The sequence below is a fragment of the Lynx rufus genome, unplaced genomic scaffold (assembly GCF_022079265.1).
Source record: "Lynx rufus isolate CCGP_SWC_20201006 ecotype Redwood Valley unplaced genomic scaffold, mLynRuf1.p SCAF_12, whole genome shotgun sequence".
NCBI classification, from domain to species: domain Eukaryota; kingdom Metazoa; phylum Chordata; class Mammalia; order Carnivora; family Felidae; genus Lynx; species Lynx rufus.
Genome location: NW_025814826.1, coordinates 10,293,589 through 10,312,159, shown reverse-complemented (window position 1 = coordinate 10,312,159; position 18,571 = coordinate 10,293,589). Strand labels below are relative to the sequence as shown.

The window sequence follows — 18,571 nt, the reverse complement described above, 5'->3', positions numbered from 1 at the left end:
TCTGAGTAGCACATGCCCACGTGTCCCTGACTTTCAGCGCCCCCTGACCGAAACAGGAGGGACCCCCAGGTGGTTGTGATGGTCCCCTGGGTTCCCTTCCACTCCTCTGCCAGAACGAACTAACAGCTTCGTTCTACAAGCCGCCTTCTGAGCTTGCTTTACACTGATCTGAAATTTCAGAAACATCAAAACACGTTTGTTTACCTGCTCGTTTTGATTCCTGAAATTCCTTATCAGGACTATGGTTATGGTCAACAGATATTTATCGAACATCTACTACATGCCAGAATACTGACCAGGTGCTGGGGGTATAAGGATAAGTAACAGTCTCCCTGCAGATGAATTTAGGATCCCCGGGGGAGAGGCAAGTAATTCCAAGAAGAGCTTTACCGGGCACAGGCTTAAACTCCGAGAGGTAAAGTTGTGAAGTTCGTTCTCGCTCAAGTCAAATCGGCCAAGGAATGTAATTATCAAGTCTCTTCTCATTGCCATGGCCGGGGCGGTGCACCTGCCCTCTGGAGGTGGAGGAGGGAGTGGCCACCCTGACCTGACCATTCTGCCTAGACCTGATACTATTTACTCAACTATATGGGAATATATAGAAGCGGCTGTTTCCAGACTGGTTGTGTCCTGTCTGGATGGCCACATGGGCATAACTTAGGAAGTCATGACACACATAGAGCCTTACCTGGATGTGGGCTATCTTCCTGATACAGTTTAGTGCGGCTCAAGATTTTGCACACACACTTAACACTTATACCTCTTTGTATCCCATAGCACAAGCCTGTCTTTAAAGTGCACTTTAGGGGCGCCTGGGTGGCGCAGTCGGTTAAGCGTCCGACTTCAGCCAGGTCACGATCTCGCGGTCCGGGAGTTCGAGCCCCGCGTCGGGCTCTGGGCTGATGGCTCGGAGCCTGGAGCCTGTTTCCGATTCTGTGTCTCCCTCTCTCTCTGCCCCTCCCCCGTTCATGCTCTGTCTCTCTCTGTCCCAAAAATAAATAAACGCTGAAAAAAAAAAAATTTTTTTTAAAAAATAAAGTGCACTTTACTTTGAGATGGCCTCAAACTAATTCTCTGCATGAGCTTTTGTAACTACAAAAAACTTTTCCTTTCTCGTCACATGTGTTTTCATGTGTACTGTCTCTGCCTTCCCGTTGGCATTTTAGGCATATGCAGTACGAGTGCTTGGAGAGTTCAGACCCAAAACCCGGAGGATGCTGTTTGTCATTGAGTAGTGTCAGGCAGGCAGCCATAAATGAATGGAGGCATGTTCTCCAAAGGTCGGGGGCCCATCAGTGTCAACATTTTTAGAGTTGATATCAAGCATTTTTGTTGTAGCCCCGGGAACTTAAGAATGAAAACAACAACCCCTCACAGGTTGGGAGATAGGCAGTTTTCCAAAGGAGCGGACCTGTGAGTTACCTACCTACTTTATACCTAGCCAGAGCACCGATATTCTGGAAATGTTTCATGCCAAAAAAAAACAAAGCCAGGAAAACCTCTAAGAACAGTTAAAGTTTTGATTAAGCAATCTTTGCATTCAGATGCAATTGTGATTCTTCGCTCTTTCTCAGGCACCATTGATTCCCTTGTGCACAATTGCCCTCTCATTTCCTGTTTGCAAATACTGACTAAAATTGCCCTTTGTGAAGAAAATGGAAATACCTGGTATCCCACCCATGTGTATTTTTTTATTTGCTTTTTTTTAAGCAGGTTCTTTTTTTTTTTTTTAATGTGTATTTATATTTGAGAGAGAAAGGGACAATGAGAGAAAGAGGGGAGAGGCAGAGACAGGGAGACACAGAATCCAAAGCAGGCTCCAGGCTCTGAGCTGTCAGCACAGAGCCCGATGCGGGGCTCGAACCCACGAGCCGTGAGATCATGACCTGAGCCGAAGTCGGACGCTCAACTGACTGAGCCACCCAGGCACCCCATTAGTTTTTTATTTGGATGAGAATATACAGTCTCGGGGGAAGAATCCTCCACGTACTAGTTGAAATGAAATGCTAACTTCTAAGTTATGGATCATTAAAAGAGAGCTTTTAAAAGAGAAGAAAAAAATTTTAACATGACATTTATGTTCTATAAAATCAATAACCAATGAAAACATTTCAGAATTGGAAGATAAAATTTACTTGGATATTCCATCTTCATCAGATTGTCTGTTCCTCCTCGCTGGATACTCTAGAAAATGTAATAAACAGCCATACCCGGGTTCAAGGTGGCCCAAAAAGGAACATCCTCATTGTACAGAGAGAGAACCGATGTTGGAGTGTGTTGGTTCCACTTTGGAATTGGTTGAGTTTTTCCCGTTGGTCCTTAAAAACAAATAGGTCTGCTTTTTCCCTTCACTTCTCTGTTGGCTTCTATTATTTGATTTTTAAATATAAGGCCCTCTACCTATTAGTAAAGCTAAATTTTATGGTAAGTTTCAAAAGGGTTGTGTTAGAACTACATTTTAATGGATTGCTCCAAAGTTGAAAACATCAAGTACCATTATTCAAAACAGGCAGTCTTATTTTTACTATTTTAGTTAACTGTGATTTCTCTGGGAAAATAAGTACAGTAATTTTAAGTATTTTGAGTATGAGGCTTGTTATTTGAGTGCTCACAACTCGGGCGGGTCAGGTGCCATCCCAGCTCTTGGCCGTGTCTCCCTTTCTAGTGGCTTATTTAGTTTATTGGACCAAATTGTAACTGTACTATGTAATTTTTTACTTGAACATAGATAACGTATATTCTGTCCTATGTCTGTTCCGGTGATCGAGCAAGCCTGTAAGTCCGTTTTGACGCTGGAAGGCACGTGCCCTGCTTTAATTATTTTCATTCATTCAAAAAAATGTTTACTTTTATGAGAAACAGCAATGAATAACACTGACACAGCTCCTGCCCCACCCATCTATTTTTAATAGGCTTAGGTCTTTGTAGTTGCAAGATAATATTTTTCCTTTTATTATTCATTAATAAGAGATTTTACAGACTTACAGAAATTGAATGCCGTAAAAATTTCCACATTACATTCACAATCACAAAAGCGTTCTGAGTATGCCATCGCCCTTACTTCAAAATTGGTCCTCGGTTATGTGATCTTGTTAATTTCTTCCACATTATTCAAAGTTCTGTTGTGTTTTGTACTTGTCAGTTAAAGTATTCACTATCGGTAAGTTTCCTTTTGCAAGCTACCTATCTATATGAAAAACATGTTTGAAGCAAATGGTGACGTTTTCTGCATTGTTTACTAATGGTGTTTTATGATTAACACATGGGAGAGTAAACACAGCTTTGATTATCGATGGCATTTGCCCTTAACTATCAAAGTACATGTTTGACCTTTAACTTAAATACGAAAGAAGTATTGATGCAGGTAAGTGTTGTAAAAATTCACAGCTGTTAGACAAATGACAATCAGAACTGTGGAATTTAAAAGCACAGAAAGTTTCAGTACAGGGCTGTTCTTAGGCCGGTGTCCCCAGAGGAATTTGTTTTAGTAGACCCTCTGATGTATGATTCATTTTTGCTTGTTATGTTTCCGTGTGAGTCACTGTTTTAGAATGTAAAACATACATTCTAAAATACATTCATCTAAATACATTCATAAAATACAAACATCTAAATACATTCATAAAAACATACATTGTTTTTACGTGTGCAAGTTGCCCTAGAAAAAAAACGTGTGTTCTTAACACCAGCAAACACTGGAAGGGCATTCTGAGGTGTTAGTTTCTATTTGAAACGGGTAGATGTACATTTTCTACCTGGCTTCCCAATTCTTAGATCAAGGCAAAGGAGAATTGTAATCCTCTGAAGAACATGGTAACCGCTCTTTGACGCACAAAGAAGAAAGATAGGAGTACACATTTTGTTGCAGACTTTTCAGAACGGTAGTTACGATACTTCTTAAAAGTTGTTCCTGTTCCCGTAAAAAAGAACCCAGAAGTAACTTGAGTTGACGTTTTAGTTAGGGTTACATAAATGCGAACTGTATATTTTTTAATGCTTAGTTTATCAGGCTCAATAATAATGAAGTCTAACCAGCTGCTGGTTTCCTTTGTTTGAGGAAATAATTAGCAGCCCTTTGAAATTATTTGGTCATTCATAAGAGCCCAAAATAGACTGAATTTAAGGAAATTAACTGTGACTTTAGAATTATGTTTTGTGATAGAATGAATGAAAATGATGGCTTTATGATTTTATTTCAGACTGTAAAATACGTAATATTTTGAAATAGTAACATTTCACATCAAGATTCAGATTTTAAACTATTGAAATACTTCAACTCTAAAGGATTTTTATTATAAATGACATTGAAGAGTAAGCATCCGTGAAATTTTTATGCATCTACTTGAAATGCAGCGAAATTTCTCCTGGTCAGGAAAACTACATGAATGTATTGTTTACTGGTCCACTTTGGTTTTTACACTTTTTTCCCGCCCAAACCACCATCCACCCAGATAGGTATGCTGTTGTTATTCTCACCGTTGCTGCAATTACTTAAAATTTACTTCGCAAACTGCCTTTATTAAAAGAAGCAAAGTCTTGTATTTGTTGCCTTGGGGGGGATCGTACTGGCAGCTCCGATCGGGGGAACGGCACTGTTCCCTGGTCCTGTCTTTTAAGTGGCACCACAGGATTTATCCACTTGCAAACTCGTTTGCCGACCCGTCCTCCTCCTAGAACGCAGGCCTATAAGAGCGAAAAAGGAATTTTAGGGCTTCTGCCACCTCTTGACCACATAGGTGCTGTCAGGATATTCAGCTTCTTTGGGCCTCTCCCCCTAAAATGGCGGTGATGATAAATCCACCTCTCGGGTCCACTGAGTCCCAGGGAGATCATAGAGATGAAAACACTCTGCACTTGTAAGGTATTTATATTATTGAAATGACATAATATACAAAACAGGCTTTCATGTGCTTAACTACCCTACCAAAACCTCAGTATGTGCCCTGGGCAAGTAAGTATTTACAAAGTTAATTTTATTATTTTGCAATTTTGATGTGCAGAATTCAGTTCTTCCATTTATGCATGTCCTGTGCTTTCCAAAAGAATGGAGCTTTCGCTTTAACTTTTTAAATATCTTTTATTAGTCACAATTTTTATTTTTCTCATTTTTTAAACTATGAGAATAATGCTGCTTTCAAATGTACTTTTAGTAGTCTTGTAATGATGCTGGAATGTCCTCTAGTAAATATTTTTTTTACACAACAAATTTTTAAAAGTACGACAATTTGATTTCAGGGGAAATTAATTAGATTTGTGTTTGGAACGTTAAGTAAAATTATTTTCACTTAACTTGTCATTAGGGAATCCTTTCACTACTATATTTTAACTACTTGATTTCTGTTACCCTCTCGTGTTCTTACAGTCACGATTTCTGAACATTCGCCTTTAAAATATTCAGAGTTTATTAATCTCTCTGTGCCCTGTAGTCGCTCCAGTAGAGAATCCTAGTTTTTTCTCCGCCTCGTGACCATTCTTTTCGCATTTACTTGTACCATCGAGAATTATTAACAGATTTGTTTCCTGCGCATGTCCTCAGTTTACTGAAGATCATGCTAATAGGCATTTTGTAAAGATACTTTGAAGATCTTTCGACAGTGACCTTTTAAAACCCAGCGACGCTCCGTTCCTGATGCCTCCGCAGCACACCTGTGTATAACTTCCCTTGCATGCTTTTGAAATCCAAAGAGCACAGAGTTGTCGCTACATTTCAGCCATCCTGCGCAGCATTCCGAGAAATAAACTGGCAGGTGTTGCAGGTGACCGAAGTGTAGCTCCGAGAAGCCCATGAGTGTGTGCGCTGTGGGCACACAAGGTGCTGGCTTCAGGAGTCTGCTGTCCTGTGGTGAGGTTCCAGACGCACTGAGTTCGTCTCTTCCGTACTATTATTAAGCTCAACGAAATGCTGATCGGTTTGGTTTACAAAGAGCGACTCTAACATCCATTTCTCTCAGTAGGCAAGTTAGACTTAAAAAATTAAATTGAATTTGGGAAAGAAGTGGGGAGTCATTCAGCATCACACAATGCCATTTATGTAGGTAATACTACCTTACTTTTTGTTTCTGCATTTATTTGGTCATGTAAACGTGCTTAGAACTAATACAAATTTGCAACTGGTGAAAATTAATGCATGACTTATCAGCAAAGTATGGAATGTAAGCATGTGCCATGAAATTGCAATTCTCTCATTCTTTATTTTCTATCACTTACGTGCCGGTCCCATTTAGAGTGTAGTCCACTCTTATTTTTTGTTTCATAGATTGGCCAAAATGGGAAGGACTGGATTCCGCTCTCTTCCACGAAGAGTCAATGGAACTGGCTGAGATCAAGGTCTGAGGCTCTTTCCACCTGTCACCAGGTAGGCACTGAACAAGAATCACTGCCATTCTGTGCATGTCTCTTTAAAGCATTAGATTGATATGCATATTATGAAGGTGGGCTTTTATTCCATGTTGAACCCACAACCTTGTATTATCCTATCGTTTTAAATGCACCTGTAAGTAATTTGACTTTTGTAATATGTTGAGATGAAAAGATATTATTAGCCATGAAAAAACTTCAGCTGGTCTTAGAAACGTGTAATATTTGAAATCTCCAGTTCTTCATTGCTCAGTATGTACATCCAAAGATGATGAAATTCACTTGTTATTCCATATTGAGTATCACCAACTTGAATATAATCCATGTCTGTATAGTGTTTCATGGTTTACTTCTAATACTCTTTTTTTTTTTTTTTTTTATTAGAAGCTGCCATTTTTTTCTCAACTGAAATTCTCTGCCCCTTATGCTTGGATCTCTAAACACAACAGTGACAAATATGACCAGTCTTTGAAATATTTTCAGATATTAGTTATAAACAGGGCCTCAGATACTTAGCATTCCATGTTGATTTTACAGTCGAAACATTTATCAGCTTGTTTCCCACAGTGCTCTAAATAAGTGCATGCAAGCATGATGTTAGGAAATGAGGTGGTCAGAATTGCTGTCTTGTCCTGCGTTGGCACAGTGCTTTCTACCAATTTACAGTGTCATTGCTGGTCACAGCAAAACAGCTGTGTAGATATTTCTGAGGGACAGAAAGAGAGAGAGAGGGCGAGAGGGGGAGAGGGAGAGAGGGAGAGAGGGAGAGAGAGAGAGAGAGAGAGAAGCTGTCTCTTGAATGAGGATATAACCAGAAAAGAACAAGTCCCTGAGATTAGGAAACTCTAAAACGGGGAGAGCATATTGTGGTAGCATCAGTAATGTCACCTGTGTTGACTGTGTTAATGTCACTTTTAAACAGCAGAAGGCATGCAGACAGTTTGCACAGCTTGAAGGAAGGCCTTGCTTGTGTCTTCCTGCTGACGAAGAAAGTATACGTGAAGCACACACTGGTTAACTTACCCACAGGCTTTACTTTTTAGCCAATGAGTGAATAATTGCCCTGTTTTGCCTGTTTAGGGACAGCCTCCCCCTTCAAATACAGTGGGATCTAGTCCAATATGCACTTTGCTTCACAGAAATTAGATTCAGTCTAGAGCCCCTGCCCAAATATAACTGGACTCTGCAGGAGTCCGTATTCTACATCCAGCCCGTAAGGGCAAATGAGTCTGATGGCAAAACCCAAGGGGTATAAAGAAACGGGCTTTCGTTGTTTTTTGAAATACATCATAGCATGAGAAGTCCAAGTGAGCAGTACTTGATAACACTCATTTAGCGACGTTCAGTTTTCACTTTAAAAAGCAGGTATTTTTTAAAAGAGGTTGTAGGTCTCATCATTTCTGTGCCCCTTAGAAGTGAGTTGTTAGACTGGCACTCAGGAACCTGGAGGAATCCTTTAACTCTTTTTATATCAGGTGGATCTTTGGGAAATACAGTTGGTAATACTCACTGTCTCTTGTCCATGCATTTTCAAAGCTTTCAATCAGTTTAAAAAAGTTTTTTAAGTAGACCTACTCTTTGCCATGCAATACGTACACTTCATCCTTCCTCACAGCACCCATAACGAACCGAAGCTCTGACACACCTTTTACCCGAAACACCTCCACAATGATGCGTCCTCGCACAGGTATTGTGCTCCGAGCCAAAAGTCTCACTGGTGTGCCACCCACGGGTCACAGGTGTGCCAAAGACTGATGCCCCTCAACTCTTGGAGAGGCCTGATGACTCGGGCTCATCCACTAACCTCAGGGTGCCCGATGAACAGAATCCTCTCCTGTGATGTGCAAGAAGGCGAGGAAGAAGTACCTCGACCCAATCTTTCTTCCCCCCGAATGATCAGGAGCCGTGATCCTCACTCGCCTCAGTATAACTTCATCCGATACTCTGATTTCAAGAAGAGAAGTCATTTCTCCTCTTGACTCGGAAATCCTTCCGTGTGCGATAATAGAGAGCAAATCTCCACCCTGGGTGGTGCCTTCAACTCTCTCAGGCCTCCTGTGTCTGCATTAAGCACTTCCTCCGTGAACTAAATGGCTCACAGGGTGCCTGTAAGAGTTTCCCGTTGCTTGTCTGTGTTTTTCTGTAACACGGAGTCTGCCCAGAGTTGGCTTGCCCAGGCTAAAGGGGTTTTTTCCACGGTAAAAATATTTGCAGAAACTTTTTGATGCTCTTAGATTTCTATTGTCTAATCCCTTGTCAAAATTGAGGCTTAATAATGCCACTTTTAGTGTCATGTTTTGACGCTTCCTGAGAGTTCCTGGAATCACTACTGCTTTCCCTACGTATGATCATTTGTCAGGTAGAATTTCAGGGGGGTGCGTGAACTGTTCATTCTGAGCAATGCGTTAAGATGTGTTTTGCGAATATAAAGAAACCTACAGATATTACATTAGACCAGCTGAATCCATTTTATGGTTCCTTTTTGAATTCAAAAGCATCACATAGCAAGTAAAATTTTTAAAAATTAAATTTAGTTACAAACTAGTTGTTTCTTATTTTTTTTTTCCAGTCCCTTTTTGCTTTCTTTTACGACCACATGAAACTTGAGAAGCCACCTAAAGCTAAATCATTTAGTGGAGTTGGGCAGTTCCCAAGTGTCCAACAAGAAGGCCTGCTTTAGGCTGCGATGGCCACTGTCATTCCTGGTGATTTGTCAGAAGTAAGAGATACCCAGAAAGTCCCTTCAGGGAAACGTAAGCGTGGTGAAACCAAACCAAGAAAAAACTTCCCTTGCCAACTGTGTGACAAGGCCTTTAACAGTGTTGAGAAATTAAAGGTTCACTCCTACTCTCACACAGGAGAGAGGCCCTACAAGTGCATACAACAAGACTGCACCAAGGCCTTTGTTTCTAAGTACAAATTACAAAGGTATTAAACTCTATTTGTCTTTCAGATTATATTTTCTATTATGTTGGCCATTTGAAGCCGTTGTAAACGTATATATCTGTATACACATTCTTTAGCCGCTTTGCAGAGAGGAAATGTTAACGTAGATTAGACGTGGGCTAGTTTTAGCGTTCTGAGCCACATACTTTTACGTGTTAGTGTCTTTGGATTTTTTTGTAAATGCAATGCTTAATGAGAGTAGAATTTCCGTGCGTACAAAGAAATTGCCAGAAAAGGGTACGGACGTTTTACGTGAGTATGTTCAGGCTCGCTCATTGGCTTTCGTAGTCGTAGCTAGAGGCCGGCAGAAACTAACGTGGCAACTTAAACGGCTCGAGTCCTGCAGAGCCGAGGGGTAGTGACTGTCCTTGTGGCGCATGCTAAGTTAAGACGCGTCCGTAATCAGGGAGTTTCTGGCGTAGCGTAGTAGCGTAGCTTCCGTTTGAAAAGTGAATCCGTAGCACTTGTGTCGTGGTACTTACAGAATATGTCTGTGTTCAAAGGCACATGGCCACTCATTCTCCTGAGAAAACCCACAAGTGTAATTATTGTGAGAAAATGTTCCACCGGAAAGACCACCTGAAGAACCACCTGCACACGCACGACCCTAACAAAGAGACGTTTAAGTGTGAAGAGTGTGGCAAGAACTACAACACCAAGCTCGGCTTCAAACGTCACCTGGCCCTGCACGCCGCCACCAGCGGTGACCTCACCTGCAAGGTCTGCCTGCAGACGTTCGAAAGCACAGGAGTGCTGCTTGAGCACCTCAAGTCTCACGCGGGCAAGTCGTCCGGCGGGGTCAAGGAGAAGAAGCACCAGTGTGAGCACTGCGACCGCCGCTTCTACACCCGGAAGGACGTCCGGAGACACATGGTGGTGCACACTGGAAGAAAGGACTTCCTCTGTCAGTACTGTGCACAGAGATTTGGGCGGAAGGATCACCTGACTCGCCACATGAAGAAGAGTCACAACCAAGAACTTCTGAAGGTCAAGACGGAACCGGTGGACTTTCTCGATCCATTCACCTGCAACGTTTCCGTGCCTATCAAAGACGAGCTCCTTCCGGTGATGTCCTTACCTTCCAGTGAACTGTTGTCAAAGCCATTCACAAACACTTTGCAGTTAAACCTCTACAACACTCCGTTTCAGTCCATGCAGAGCTCGGGACCCGCCCACCAGATGATCACAACTTTACCTTTGGGAATGACGTGCCCGATAGATATGGACGCTGTCCACCCTTCTCACCACCTTTCTTTCAAATACCCCTTCGGTTCTACCTCATACGCGATTTCGATTCCTGAAAAAGAACAGCCACTAAAGGGGGAAATTGAGAGTTACGTGATGGAGCTGCAAGGCGGCGTGCCTGCCTCATCCCAGGAGTCCCAGGCATCATCATCTAAACTGGGGCTGGATCCTCAGATCGGCTCCCTAGATGATGGCGCAGGGGACCTGTCCCTGTCAAAAAGCTCGATTTCCATCAGCGACCCCCTAAACACACCAGCCTTGGATTTTTCCCAGCTGTTTAATTTCATACCCTTAAACGGCCCTCCCTATAATCCTCTGTCGGTGGGGAGCCTCGGAATGAGCTATTCCCAAGAGGAAGCGCATTCTTCTGTGTCTCAGCTGCCCCCCCAGACCCAGGATCTTCAGGATCCCGCAAACACTATAGGTCTCGGCTCCCTGCACTCCCTGTCCGCAGCGTTCACGAGCAGCTTTAGCACGAGCACCACGCTCCCGCGTTTCCATCAGGCTTTCCAGTAGGCGTCCACGACGTGGACCGAACGCAGAAATCTGTGTGTAGCCCTGCCTTAGGTGACCGTTTGTATTTTAGTGCCTACGTTAAAACAGCATAAACGTTTCTGCTTTTGTACAGTACCGATTTTCATGAAGCCAGTATGACATAGAAACAAGCTTTTATAAGCGAGCTTCGGAACCGTTTGCGTTCAGTTCTGTTTACCTGGGTATTTTGTCCACGCTCACTGCCAATTGTCCTGTTTTAAGACGGTTTTTCCTCTAGGGAAGCCATTATCATCAGTAGCGGTAAAGTCTTACGAGTCCCACGTTCAAATTACTTTTAGATCTCAAAATGTCCAGTTCTGTCCAATAACCATGGCTCTGCCTTTTGACATTTGGCTCGTTAAAGAGTTTTGCAATAGGATGTAAATTTTCTAAAATGTTTGTGAATAACCTGAGAGTTTTTAAATTTTTACTAGTCTCTAAATGGATTCATAAGCAAATGTTTCAAATGAATTAAGAATCCAGTTTGGGGAGATGATAGATGTTTCTTTAGCTATACCATAATTTCAGGTCAGTATATTTTGAAGACTTTGCTATTGCCTGGCTCAGATATTTTGCTGTCTTTATTATGCACATGTAAGGAAAACGAAACCTAAACACAAAGCACCAGTATTTATAGCAAAAAAAGACTCCTGGGAAGGTGACACAGCATTCCATGTTACTCAGTAGTTGGCCTTAAATCAGTACACAGGATATTTTTTGCCACGTTTCAAAGTTGCTCTCTTTCCGATTGAATAGTGCTAGTCACGTTACGGCATGGGACTCTTCAGAGTCAGTGTGTGGATCAATCTCTGGGCTCCTTCATCCTTTCCGCCTTTCGTGGCCAAAGGGTGGGGTCAAGTGCAGTCAGCAGTTCTATTTTAAAATGTCGGTCCACAGTTAGCCCAGAATCGAGAGCCATTGTGGAACACAGGTGTTAGGTGTGTTTATCCCAGAGCGGACCGTCTCTTCTTGGATGGCGTGATAGATAGACTTCTAAGAAGGCAGATGTGTGATGTAAAGCACTTGGTTCGGCTCGGGAACCTGTCTAGGGATCATGTCCCTTGTTGCCAGGGTTGGAAACTAGCCTCTTGAGGCGTAAAGTCAAAGCATATCGCTTACGTCACTCTTACTTAACGTGAAAGCGACGATCGAGAAGAGTGTGTTCCCTGGACGCAGCAGTTCTTATGGGCTTTCCTCCTAGTAGACAACCACCAGCATCCTTCTGAAGGTCGCATTATATTCTTCTAAGTGTTAGCTGGGACATCCGCCTAAGAAACATATCTATTAAGCACTTGCTAACACCTTATTTGGGGACCCTGTCTGTTGGGGTGGGTAGGAGGGGGAAGGTTTATAGAAGAGTGTATATCTCTTGAAAAAAAAAAAAAAAAAGAAAGAAAGAAAAAGAGAAGAAAAATATTTCTGAGTTCTCATTAGCCCTGTACGGAAGCTTCTTTTTTTCATTCACAGGGCCGATTATCACTGCAGATTGCGATGTTTACCCAGAATTTCTAAACATGAGTGCAGATTACGGAATATAATACGTTATTTAAAATATTTGGGAGTAGTATAATTTGTGGAAAAATGTAAATTGTAATAATGTAAAGGGGGGGTTTCACTATATATATTATACACACACACATATATCGCACTTCATAGAACCAGAGTTGCTCTCTTAAGGGAGCTTTGGCTCCTGATACTTTATCATGCTCCTATTTTTTTTTTAAATTCTAGGAGCAGTAGTTTTTATACTTATGTATTTAAATTTTATTATTAAAGAATTACATTTTATAAAAAGTGTGTTCCAAAGGCATTAAAATTATATATGTTAATAAGGAAATACATTTAAAATTTTTTTCAAACTGCTCCTAAGCTTTTGATTAGGAGACTATTTGCTCTGAAAGTAGGCTTTTAGCTCTGCTTTATTACTGCTTCCTTTAGTTTCTATGAAACAGATTGCTTACTTAAATCATTAGTTGAATGATTAGTGTTCAATATTGCTTTAATCACCATTAAAAAAAAAAAGGAAAAAGAAATTGGTGACAGAGCACAAATAAATAGAAAACCTATTTTTAAGTAAACGTCACAAATACAAGTGTGGAAGCACTACTTTGTCTAAAATTTGCTTCAGGAGAAGTCAAATTAATGACCTGAGACGCTGGCCTTGGTAGGCTGTATTTCACTGCTCATAAACGACTAAAAAGGGAGTACCAGGATTTATGCAGCAAAGCATTTTGGAAATGGGGAATGGCACCATATGCGTGTATATCTTTTTAGCCTAATTCTCGCCCTGCACGGAATTCAGATACACGGAGGCATTTCTTTCAGGGCACCTGGGTTAGAATTGTAGAGTCTTAACATTCACGTGAACACCCCTCTCTGCCTGTCGCTGCCTCACAGACTTGAAATAACGCTTCCGAGGAAGAGGGACTTTCAGCTCTTTTGTTTCTCACATTGACTCTACTGGTCACCAGAGCCTTTTGGAGAGAATTTCTGTTAAACACGAGGCAGCCTCATTTACTTTAATTGCACAATGGTCTAACAAGGATGCAACACAGAACTGGCTCTTTTTTCCTAGAAAAAGAAAAGTGGACATGTGTTTTTCCATCACCTGGATGTGTTAAAAATAATGATTGCCAATGCTGTTTTTCACTCTCCCCGTGGCCAGAAGCCTCATCCTTGAAATTTCTAGTAGTGCCTTTGCTTGGTTTAAAAAAAGAAAAAACAAAAAAAGGGATTAAGTAAAAACGTAAAAATAATTCAGTTTCTTAGAATTTGGACCTCAGACAAGATATTGAACCTCATTCAGTTTGAACTTCCACACGTGTGTACAGATTCGATCCGCAGACACAAAAGCACGAGTGCGGAAGGGTCTTGGCACCGTAAGCAATATTATCCACTGATGTATGCAAATATCGTCTTCATAGTAAAGTGGTCACTGTTACAATTCACATTTTAAACTCCTGTTACCGAGCGCAGTTTGCAAAACTCCGGCCGTCCTGGCTGATCACACATCACTCTTTGTGCAACTTTTTCATTTCATTTCGTGTTTCTTCCAAGCTGTGTATTTCTGCCTATTTGTTGCTTGTGCTTTATTAGTCATTTGTGGAATAGAGTGATATATTGTGTTAATTGGGACAGTAGCGGTTTTTAAAAACCATATACTGACTGAAACATGAGCCAGAGCTGACTGCTTTATTAAGCTAATAATGAATGTTAAAAGAGTACATAATTCAGGATCGTTCATCTAGTAAGCAATACACGTATATAGGCCAATATTTTTTTTTTAAAAAAAATAGAGCTTGGTCAACCTCTATACTACACATATTACAAGATATAGCACTTTCAAAACGAATCTAAACCTTTACAGAAACTTTCTTATAGGTTATGCCTTTTATTTTAAGACTTATTATAATTTGTTTCAAGTGCCATTAGATGATATATATGTAGGCCTTTGATATATAATGCTTTGTGTTCAAAAATGGTAGATGGTATTTTAAACAGGTACATTTTTACAGTGTTTTCTTATCAATTTGCTATATTGCACAGAATCAGTGTGTGTCTTTTCATAAGGTTTTACAATGGTTTATTTTTTTACAAGGTTTACGTGTCTCAAAACACACTGTCTTCCCAGTATGTAAATTAAAGAATACCAGTTCACCCAAGTTGCTTCTAGCCTACTGAGATCCACGTGACATTGGAGGAGATCTTCTAAATGGCGAGCATTCGTCATTAGCAATGGCAGACTGTTGTCTCTGACGAGTAGTGCCTCAGTTGACTCTGTCTTCTTTTTCTCGCAGGGTGTCAGCAGCCATGCCTACACCACAGATAGTCTTGCTGGGATCACCTAGATCCACGCGAGTCGTGTTGTGTAGTTTTGTGCTAAGAACCCTCCAGGGCGCCCTTTCGATCACGTAGAGCAGACCGATGCCACCAGCATTGGTGAAGGCACACGTAGGCCCTCGTCCCCCTTAGGCCCTTCTACATTATCAGCCCTCTGAGGATGGAAAGGCAGTGTCTTTTGATAAGTGCTCTAGCTCTAGAAATGACAAGAACCATTGCTAATGTATGAAACACTTCCTTGTATAAGCTTCAGTGGTACAGACGAACCAGAATGAATGTTTATCTTCTCAGAAACACTCCTTCGGTATTATGTTGGGTCATGCTGCTAATGGAACTTGGGATACAACTCTTCATGGTGCTACAAACTTCTCTGTCTCGTTCAGTCATATTTTTGTATCCATAGGAAAACAAGAGGACTCCATTAGGCGTAAAGGTGTACAATATATTTTTATACTGTGACTCAATTTGTCACGAACAGACTTTTACAGCACCCACCACAATGTATTCGCGTGCACTTGCAAAAGGAAATCTGGGACGTGCAAATGTTACCGGAACAAACCCAGCTTTTGTCCGCGAGGTGACTATTACTCAAAGTGAAAAGTGGGCTTCGTAATACGGTGTGGAGTGAAGAACATGCTGTAGGTTACTAACAGCCCTTTGAATTTAACAAAAACTGGGAATCCACTAGGAAATGGATCGCATCATGCCTGAGCATAAGCTGGACTGCTGAAATTGTACTTTTAGCTGACGAGAAAGTGTTTGGACTAGTACTCTCAAGGTGTTCTGATGATAAAGGTGTGAGTCAGAATAGACCAGAAAAATCTGCATTCCAGGCTGAATTTTTGTATGTTTTTCTTGCATTTAAAAATCGCTCTTCTGTGATATGGGGAAATCAAGTGGCTTATCGTGTATATCGTGTACTTAAAATGTATTCACAAACTACTGTTGTATTTGTATAAAATATAGACAAAGATCGTGTTTTTGGTGTGTGTATAAGCTCTGTAAACTAGCAATCACATTATGAAGCTGCACTGATACATTTTAAACATCCACATCCAAAGAAGTAGGCTATTTATTGTCCAGTTGCCCAGATATAAAATATTACTTTGCTGCTAATTAAACAATAGTACTGCAGCTTTTTGTGGCCTACAGTGTGATGTTTGCTGTAAGAAAAAGATATGTGAACTCCACAGAACATATGAATAAAATTCTAGAATGGCTTTAGATAATGTAGCCCTTCCTGAAGTTTTAATAGAGGATCAACCTCTATTGGGTAAAACTCCTTTTCTTCACTTTGAATTTTAAAGATTTTTCTCCTGGGGTTAACATAAGGGTCTAGTAGCTGGCTGGAGGACAGTGCTCGGTTGTTGAAAGGAAATGTAAAGTTCCAGGGGTTCTTTTGTTTTGTTGGAAAACTTTTGCACCTTTCAAGGAAGGATAGAAACTGTAAATAAAAAACAGTCGAAATGTCACGCATCAAAACTTTAATCCAGGTGAGAGTCCAGAAAAAAGAATTCCCAAAAGGCCGTTAGAATGTATAAACCCATAATGGTTCTTGTTCCCGTGACATAAGATCGGCCTTAAGCATTCCTTTCACACGAAGTGTCGGCCGGTTCCGGTAAATTATCCTTTTGGAGGTTCCCTGGGGGCTCTTCCTCTAAAATTTTGCTGAAAACCCTCCCGTGACGGTTAACTGGACCAAAACGCACACACCGCTTCATCTAAAACTCACCGGTTAAACAGTAATGCAGCTTCAGAAAGAGAGAAATGGTCGGAAGATTCAGTGAGTAATCTGAGCAGAACCAATTGTAGAAATAATTTGTCACGGATTCCCCCAGCACCTCTTTCAGTGTGAGAGGAAAAGTCCCTCTTTGTACCTTTGGCTCTCCCGATTTAAGGCTCACCTCCTCCTTTCCCGTACTTCATTCCAGGAGATCTAAAAGCGTTTCTTTGTTAACTCTTAACGTTAACGCTCAAGACATTCTTACTTAAATTCGTGCATATGAAATATTTCAAGGACTGTCGATCAAAACAAGATGCTTTCCTTAGTTACAAAGGCTTAGGAAAAGTATGTTTGGGATTAATTCACTCAAGGTATAATCTCCCTAATGGAAAAGTCATTAGAAACGCAGTTTGTTCATTGCTTCCCAGACCCACTGGGGTTAAAAGGCTTTGTCATTTGTGTTATCGTTAAATGCAAAAGTTCATACCAAGGGTTTACCATCCAGGGGAGGCAGAGGTTCAGTCTGGCTGTAGACAGCTTGAGGTCTGCTGTCACTTTTCCTTAATCAGACATCTCTTCAGCAAAAGGCACCACTTTGTGCTAAGTCCTAGGGGTATTCCAAAGAAATCAGCTTTATAAAAAGAAGGTGATTTCCTCATCAAGCCTCCGACTGATGATGGCAGCATCATTGCAGTTGGGGAAAGCCTAAAAACTGTATTGAGCCATACCCAGTTACCCTCTTTTGCAGATCAAAAGTGGTCGAAAATTGGCAATTTCAGCCTAAAACGAAAAACAAACAAAAAATCCAGGATGTCTCGACTTCACTGCGTTCTTTGAACACAGAGGTCACTAATACGTTTTTCTACTCAGAAGGTGTTTGACTCTTGGCCAGTGTGATGGTTAATTCTATGCACCAACATGGCCGGGCCGTGGTACTCAGACAAGATGTTGTTGTGGGGGTATTGTTTAGATGTCATTAGCATCTATAATCAGCTCACTTTAAAACAGACTACCCTCCATAAGGTGGGTGGGCCTCATCCAATCAGTTGAAGGCCTTCAGGAGAAAAGACTTGAGGTTCCCCAGCAAGAGGGAATTCTGCCCCCTGACTGCCTTCAGACTCGGGCTGCAACAGCAACACTTCTCTGGGTCTCCAGCCTGCTGCCCCGCCCTGCACATTTCGGGCTTGTCAATTCCATGATCACGTGAGCCAATTTCTTTTATATTTATATGTTTACGTTTATATTAACATTTATGTTTATGTTTATATTATTTATATTTATATTTATATTTATATTTATATTTATATACACGTCCGATTGGTTTCTCTGGAGAACCCTGGCTAATACAACTAGTGTCAACTGTCATTCTTTAGAGGTGCTAGTTTTACCTGGAAAGAAGTAGAAGTCTTTCGATCTCTGATGACAGTGCTCTGCCGGAGAACGTAAATTCCCAGGTTCTGAATGCTTTAGAGAAGAATCACACACACAGAAGAACACGGTGCATAGTGGAGATCGTACACATAAAGGAGTTGTCAGAATCTCCTTTTCTGTGCTGTTGTTTCGGCTCCCGTTATTGCCAATGAAAAGGGTTTTCTCCTAATGAGCAAGTTTTTACAAAACATCAACGGGCTAACTCTGCTTTCCTCCGTAGAAGCATGCTTGAAATGTAGACCAATATTTATTATACATGCACGAGTGGAAATATTTGTGAGTTGAATCTTTTCTGAAAGCAGGCAAGAGTCCATTTATAATACCACCTCAGTCAAGGGGTTCAGAGGGGACGAGAGTCACAACTCCCATAAGCTATGGAGTTTTCTATTTCCTGTTAGAATTTTTGCAAAGGTTTAACTTTTGGTTTACTCTATTTGTAACTGGGGAACTTTAATCTTGGGGGTGGCGGGGGGCTTTCAAAGTATTGCCAGTGCA

At 41.1% G+C, this 18,571-nt stretch overlaps 1 protein-coding gene across 2 annotated transcripts; it reads left to right on the top strand.

The window, feature by feature from the left end:
- The first annotated feature begins 6,263 nt into the window (after positions 1-6,263).
- PLAG1 (PLAG1 zinc finger) lies at positions 6,264-12,786 on the top strand. Of its 2 annotated transcripts, XM_047073728.1 has the most exons (3): positions 6,264-6,355; positions 8,927-9,285; positions 9,807-12,786. In XM_047073728.1, exons 2-3 carry the CDS (start codon positions 9,044-9,046, stop codon positions 11,062-11,064), a joined length of 1,500 nt encoding a protein of 499 aa, XP_046929684.1. In that variant the 5' UTR covers positions 6,264-6,355; positions 8,927-9,043; the 3' UTR covers positions 11,065-12,786. The 2 variants fall into 2 exon arrangements, with proteins under 2 accessions (XP_046929684.1, XP_046929685.1); XM_047073729.1 differs by lacking the exon at positions 8,927-9,285.
- The last annotated feature ends 5,785 nt before the right edge of the window (positions 12,787-18,571 follow it).

Coding starts and splice junctions, on each gene's coding strand:
- PLAG1 (XM_047073728.1), top strand. CDS start 9,044: ATGGCCACTGTCATTCCTGGTGATTTGTCAGAAGTAAGAGATACCCAG. Junction 9,286..9,806: donor TCTAAGTACAAATTACAAAG/GTATTAAACTCT, acceptor CTGTGTTCAAAG/GCACATGGCCACTCATTCTC.